General features: G+C 38.9%; 1 protein-coding gene across 6 annotated transcripts in view; it reads left to right on the top strand.

Annotated features, from left to right (window-relative positions):
- C2CD3 (C2 domain containing 3 centriole elongation regulator) overlaps window positions 1-7,474 on the top strand; it is a 160,935-nt gene that overhangs the window by 38,141 nt on the left and 115,320 nt on the right. For 3 of the 6 annotated variants that reach the window (XM_037740121.1, XM_037740122.1, XM_037740123.1), the window contains 2 exons: window positions 940-1,072; window positions 1,561-1,704. In XM_037740121.1, the coding sequence (XP_037596049.1) occupies window positions 940-1,072; window positions 1,561-1,704 (277 nt within the window). The remainder of the gene's footprint in view (window positions 1-939; window positions 1,073-1,560; window positions 1,705-7,474) is intronic. The other 3 variants (XM_017532971.2, XM_017532970.2, XM_017532972.2) reach the window with 3 other exon arrangements.

Raw genomic sequence — 7,474 nt, 5'->3', positions numbered from 1 at the left:
AAAAAAAAGAAACAGCGTCTCACTATGTTGCCTAAGCTGGAACGCTGGGACTATTTATAGGTGTGATCATAGCACACTATCACCTCAAACTCCTCAGCTCAAGCAGTCCTCCTGCCTCAGCCTCCCAGGTAGCTGGGGCCATAGACACATGCTGCCATGCCCAACTAGTACTCAGCTTTTAGAAAGAAGCCTAAGAACTAAGTAGGGTCATATATAGTATAGCAGCTATAAGCATAGGATGTGGAATCATCTGGTTATGGATATATTGTGTGTACGACTAGGGCATGTTACCTACTCTCTGCCTCAATTTTTTATCTGAAAAACAAAATAAGTTGTAGTACATATCCCAGAGGACTGTTGGGAGGATTAAATGAGTGATTCATGTTAAAATACTTAGAATAGTGCCTTGCGTGTGGTTAGGGTTCAGTTAAGTGTTTTCTCTAATTATTATTACTGCTATTGTTTTGGGATCTCTTAAGGGATGGGATGAATTTTACCTGTCAGAAAGTCTGAAAACTCAGGTTTTATCCTGAATTTTCTATTAACCTGCTGCATGAGTCATGGAAGCTTTTTAGCACTCTTTTCTTCATCCATAGAAGTACAAAAGCAATATATAAACATTACTAACCTTATTATGTACAAACACTAGTTGGAAGAGTCAGTGCATGGATTTAACAACCCCCACAAGAGGTCAGTTTCCGGAATGGAGACTTCATTCATTGTTACAATGCCAGCATCTAAAACAGTGCACAGTAGAAGCTCAGGAAACGTCTCTTTTGAGTGAATGGCCTCAAGGAATTCTCTCTAATGGGGAAGGCAGATGAGTAAACCATTACAGTACACACTGGTGAGTCCTATGATAGAAGGAAATGCGCTGAATATTCCAAATGTTTCTGCTACATTTTGGATTTTTCTGTTTTCTGCATTTACTCTCTTCAGCTCTGTTAGAACAAGGCAATAAACTGCGTAATGCTATGGTGATTTCTGCAATGAAATCAAGCCCAGAGACTAGCATGTTCTTGGACCAAGTTCATCCTCCTATGAAGGAAGATTCTCTTAGAGCATCAACACAGTAAGTTATAGGTTAGACAGAACCCTAACAGTTCATTTCTTTTTTTTTTTTTTTTGCTTCTTTTTTGATTTAACAGTTCATTTCTTAATAGTTGTTAACCTATGGTTTTTGACAAGTTATGGACTAGATAATCTTGGAAATGCTTATCAAATTATTCCTGATGTGGTGGGAAAGAAGCCTACACTAGGAGTTAAGATGCTAAAAATCTTATCCTAACACTGGCACTTGCTGCATATGTAAATGGGTAAATTCTTTACTCTCTCTGAACTGGCATGCCTGGAAGTAAAATGGGGATATTCTCTCCCTACCTTACAGAAATGAGATGGGATTCTACTGTAGGAAAGAGCTTTACAAAGTGTTAAGTGTTATGTATATTTCAGGCAGTTAAGTCTGAAGTATGTTAAATTTTCTGAGTCAGACCAGCTGCATGTACGAATTGATTATGATTTAGATTTTTTCCACCTGTTAGCCACTCAGTGAGAAAGTAGTTTTCCACCCCTTAGAATCAGAACCTTTTCTAGGAATCAATTTAAAGACCACATTGAAGATCACCTCCTTCCTTCAACTGAGAATACATTTTGGAGACATGACACAAAAGCTGATACCAGAGCTATACAGCTGCTATTAGGCAGGTAAGCACTCTCAACTGGCTTTCTTCCTTTTAAATTCTTCCTGCAATTCATAGTATACATTGTTATCAGATTCATCTTCCTGAAGTAACATGTCCTTACACTAACCAAGCCCTTCTCTATTCCTTAAACTATCAATCATTGCCTGCTAAATAAAAATCCAATCTTTAGTTCTTTACTCTTGGCTTCACTTACAGAATGATCCCAGTCTACCTTACCATTCTTATCTCCCACTCTTTCCCCAACACCCGTGTTAACACAGTATGATGAAAAGAGCATGGATTTTAAACAGATACAAGTGGAAATTCAAGGTCCATCTCTAATTAGCTTTGTGGCCTTAAGCAGGTATCTCTGAACTTCAGAGACGTTGGTAAAATTGGAATTGTACCTAACCATGTAAAATTGTTGTAAGGATTTAAAATGACGTATATAAAGGAGTAACACAATGCTTGACACACAGTATTTCAAGGTTTTTTTTTTTTTTTTCATTTTTTGTTTTTGAAATGGAGTCTCACTCTGTCACCCAGGCTAGAGGGCAGTGGCACAGTCTTGGCTTACTGCAACCTCCATCTTCCAGGTTCAAGTGGTTCTCCTGCCTCTTCCTCCCAAGTAACTGGTACTGTAGACATGCACCACCACACTTGGCTAATTTTGTATTTTTAATAGAGATGGGGTTTCACCGTGTTGTCCAGGATGGTCTTGAATTCCTGACCTCGAGTGATCTGCTCACTTCAGTCTCCCAAAGTGCTGGGATTACAGGCATGAGCCACAGCGCCCAGCTGACACATAGTATTTTGACTGTTGGTAGCTTTTACTGTTAACATTGTGAATAACCAACCAGACTCATCTATTTATTATCTCTTAAATAAAAGATACTGTCTACATTCATATCTTGGAAAGCTAATAGGGCATAGTAGTTAAAAGCAATGTGTGCCGACTTTTAAAGGTTATGATAGAACACATGTTTCAAAGGTTCCAAAAGCTCATGCCCATAATCCCAGCACTTTGGAAGGCCAAAGCAGGCAGATCACCTGAGCTCAGGAGTTCAAGACTGGCCTGGCCAATAGGGTGAAACCCTGTCTTTACTGAAAGTCCAAAAATGAGCCAGGTCTGGTGCCACATACCTGCAATCTCAGCTACTCAGGAGGCTGAGGCAGGAGAATTGCTTGAACCCTGGAGGCGGAGGTTGCAGTGAGCCAAGATTGTGCCTCTGCACTCCAGCCTGGATGATAGAAGGAATAGGACTCCATCTGCAAAACAAACAAAAAACCCTCCAATTAGTTTGATTTGGTTGAAGTTTCTACCTCTATTCTAGGGAAGTAACAAGACTACATACTCATTTTGTATGCTAATAGTAGGGATGAGTACAGTGAGTAGAGGTATAATGGAAAAGGTAAGTGGAAGCTAGACTTTGATTATTGTGTTAATAAGTTTGGACTTTAAAAATTGTGTAAACATCAAAATGTTTTGAGCAGAAGAGTAGAAAGATCACTGTCACAGCAGTATGGAAAAGCAAAAGCATTGGATAGAAGAGTGGGAAACCATGTAGGGGATGTTTTCTCCCTGGAAGAGGGGGAGAGGAAAGACATTAAAGGTTGAAATAACAGAATTTGATTCTTATTAGTTGTAGAAAGAGGGCAAAGAATAAAACACGATCACTAGGCGTTTTGCTCTAGTGACTTCATGTATAATGATTGAAATTATTGAAAATCCTCAAGCAGGCGTAAGGCCAAGTTCAAGTTTGAGCATGTAAATCTGTTAAACTTGAGTTGCCTGTGGAACACTCCAGTGTAGTTATCTTGTAGGCACTTGGATATATAGAGCTGAAGCCCAAGAGAGAGGACTGGCCCAAAGATAAAAATTGAGGATTTGTTAGCTACTCTGTAATAACTGAAAGCTTTGGAGTGAACAAGATCACCCAGGGAGAGTATGGTAGAATGAGGGTAAGAATAAAAGTTACAACTTTTATGTTCATTCCTTGCCAGGCACGGTGGCTCATACCTGTACTCCCAGCACTTTGGGAGGCTGAGGCAGGCAAATCGCTTGAGCCCAAGAGGTCAAGACTAGCCTGGATAACATGGGGAAACCCTGTCTCCACAAAAAAATGCAAAATTAGCTAGACGTGTTGGTGTGCGCCTGCAGTCCCAGCTACTAGGGAGGCTGAGGTGGGAGGATTGCTTGAGCCCAGAGGCAGAGGTTACAGTGAGCCGAGATCATGCCACTGCACTCCAGCCTGGGCAACAGAACAAGACCCTGCCTCGAAATGAAATAAACATCAAGAAAATGATGATAAAAGGATAGAAAAGGCATAAACTTAGGAGAACCAAAAGGTGAGGTAACAGCAAAAGAAAGATGTCAATAAAATTTTGGAAGCCAGAAAACAGGTGAACAAAGGTAACTGACCTAAAAAATAGAGAAATCTGTATGTGTGAGGTTAGAGAACCAACAGTTGAATTGCAGTAGCCCAAAAAGACTACTGCAGGAATTAGAAACACCAGGTATCTCTACACTTGATCTTAGCCAAAAGACTGAGAAGCGATGGGATTGCTAAAGCAATATCTGAGTTTGAGGCTAAAAATGAGGACTGGTTAAGAAAAAATAAATCGGAGCAATTAGATCCCTCCTTCCCCGCTCAAGATCTGGACAGATAGTATAGTATAGAAGTTAATTGAAAGAGAACCTCAACCAGGTTGCCTGTATTTGAATCAGAGCTCTGCCACTCACTAGTTGCAAAACCTTATCTAAGTTATTTAGCCACCTTCTACTACTGTTTCCTCACCTATAAAAAGAATATCGCAATATAACCTACTTCAACAATATGTGGTGTGAACTCAGTGAATTAATTCTTACAAACAACCTACAGAATGATCTCTCCGTATATGTTAGTTGTTATTATAGTACTGTCTCCCATCATCCCTAGAGCCAGAAGACTGACATTCCCCTGCCCAGTGAAAGACTAGCAGTTTACTATGTAGAGGTTACAAGCTGATTCTTCATTGCAAGGCTGTCAAGCAAACTGAGGGTAGTGGTGAGCACCATACTGAGGAAAAGGAGACTGAGTTAAAGTCTGCATATGGAATAATGAACACCCTTCTCACCTCTGATTTCCTTTCCCTCTTGAATCCTAGAACACTGACAGCCACATCACCTCCCAAATAGGAGATTCAGATTTTGCTGAAAAACTAACTCAAGAGAAAAGAAGTACAGATACCAACATTAGCGGTTACTCAACAAAATGGTGTAGCTCTACTCAATTATTTTATAATGAAACCAACCAATCAACAAGTTTCCTCCAACCCTCAACTGGAATATGACTCTTCCAGTCAGCACTTCGGTACCTGACTTTTAATATGAACAGATATCCAAAATTTGTAGACATTGGAGGAATGCTTCAACGTGATGCAGAGAACAATATTTAATGCAAAATTTAGAAGAGAAAGATGAAGAAGAAAAATCCCAGAAAGTGTAACAAAAAGAATGGAGTTAGAAAATCAGAAAGAAAATATAAAATTGAGGATATTTTAAGAAGATTCAATGTCCAAACTATGGGAGTTCTAAAAAGAAGATGAAAGAAAAAAAAAAAGGAGAGAAGGGAATTATAAAAGTAAATTTCCCTGAGCTGAAGCACATGAGCTTTCATGTTGATATTTGAACCAAGATCTCTCTTTTTATCCCTGTGAACTCACAGAGATGGAAACCCCACTCCAGGTTAGAGCAGCCAAGACTTTAGGGCTCCCTTTTTCCCTAGTACCTAGTTGGTGCGCTATGTTCCCAGGGAGGGGTAGATTCAAATTATTAATACTAGAATTAGAAGTTAAAGAGGGACATTAATACCAACTGTGTACAAATAAAACAGAAGGTAAAGAAATACCATGAACAGTTATCTGACAATAAAGTAGACAACTTAGATGAAATGGACAGATTCCTAAACTATCTCAAGAAGAAATAGACAATACAAAGAGACCTATAAAAATAAATCAATTAATAATTGAAATAGTAATCAAGTCAAGAGATTGAATTAGTAATTTTAAAAGTAGTACAAAGAAAAGGCAGGCCCAGACAGCTTCACTGCTGAATTCTACCAAACTCTCAAAGAATAGTTGATACCAATTCTTCACAAACCTTTCTAAAAAATTAGAATAGTAGGGAACACTTCCTAACTTATGAGGCAAGCATTACTGTGATGGCAAATCCAGACAGGGTTATCATCAAAGAAAACTACAGATCAGTATGAATGTGGACACAGAAATCTTCCAGAAAATATTTGCAAGCCAAATCCAACAACATATAAAAATAATTTTATACCAAGACCAAGCAGGGTTTATTACAGGAACAAGAGGTTAGTTTAACATCTAAAAATCAATATATGTGATCCACCATTATCTATATCTATATAGAGATAGATAGATTAGATAGGTAGGTAGGTAGGTAGGTAAATGGATAGATAGGCAGATAGATAGATAGATAGACAGACAGACAGATAGATAGATAGACAGACAGATAGATAGAGAAGATAGAGAAGTTTTTTTTATTGGGGTTTTTTTTTTTTTTTTTTAAACCTGAATCTCACACTATCACCCAGGCTGGTATGCAGTGGCTTCCTCTCAGCATACTACAACCTCTGCCTCCTGGGTTCAAGTGATTATCCTGCCTCAGCCTCCCAAGTAGCTGGGATTACATGTGCGTGCCACCATGCCTGACTAATTTTTGTATTTTTAGTAGAGACAGGGTTTCACCATGTTGACCAGGCTGGTCTCCAATTCCTGACCTCAGGTGATCTGCCCACCTCGGCCTCTCAAAGTGCTGGGATTACAGACGTGAGCCACTGCACCCGGCCTCACCATATCAATAGAATAAAAAACAAAAACCACATGATTATCTCAAGAGTTGCAGAAAAATATGCAGTCATGGTGGCACATGCTTATAGTCCCAGCTACCTGCAAGGCTAAAGAAGGAAAATCCCTTGAGCTACAGTGAGCTGTGATTACTGCATTCCAGTCTGGGTGACAGAGTGAGATCTTGTCTCAAAAAATATATATATAAAAATAAAGACTACAAAACATTATTAAATTAAAGAAGATTTAAATAAATGGGGGAAAAAATCCTATGTTTATGTTTCAACACAATATCAGAATCCCAGCTGACTTCTTTGTGGAAATTGACAAGCTGTTTCTAAAATTCATAGGAAATTGCATGGGACCCAGAACAGCCAAAACAATCTTGAAAAAAAAGTAAATAGGACTCACCCTTTCCAATATTCTTACTACAGAACAACAGTAATCAAATCAGTGTGATACTGGCATTAAAGATAGACATATAAATCAATGGAATAGAATTTATAGTTTAGAAATTTTAGACAAGGCTGTGAAGACCAATCAATGGGGGAAAAATAGTCTGTTCAACAAATGTTGCTGGAACAACTGGATAGCTACATGCAGAAAAAATGAAGTTGGGACCAGGAACAATGGTTCATGCCTATAATCCCAACATTTTGGGAGACTGAGGCAGTAGGATCATTTGAAGCTAGGAGTTTGAGACCAGCCTGGGCTACATAGCATGCTACAATTAGCATGTTTTTAAGCTTCATGCATGCTGTAGCATCTCTACAAAAAATAAAAAAGATTAGGTATTGTGGCACATAACTGTAGTCCTAGCTACTCAGGAGACTGAGGCAGGAGGATTACTTGAGCCCAGGAGTTCAAGCATGCAATGAGCTAAGATTCCATCACCACATTCCAGCTTGGGTGACAAAATGAGACTTGTCTCCAAAAAA

This window comes from Cebus imitator, unplaced genomic scaffold, assembly GCF_001604975.1.
Source record: "Cebus imitator isolate Cc_AM_T3 unplaced genomic scaffold, Cebus_imitator-1.0 Scaffold79, whole genome shotgun sequence".
Classification (NCBI taxonomy): domain Eukaryota; kingdom Metazoa; phylum Chordata; class Mammalia; order Primates; family Cebidae; genus Cebus; species Cebus imitator.
The sequence above is the reverse complement of the archived record's forward strand: the minus strand, read 5'-3'. Positions and strand labels throughout refer to the sequence as shown.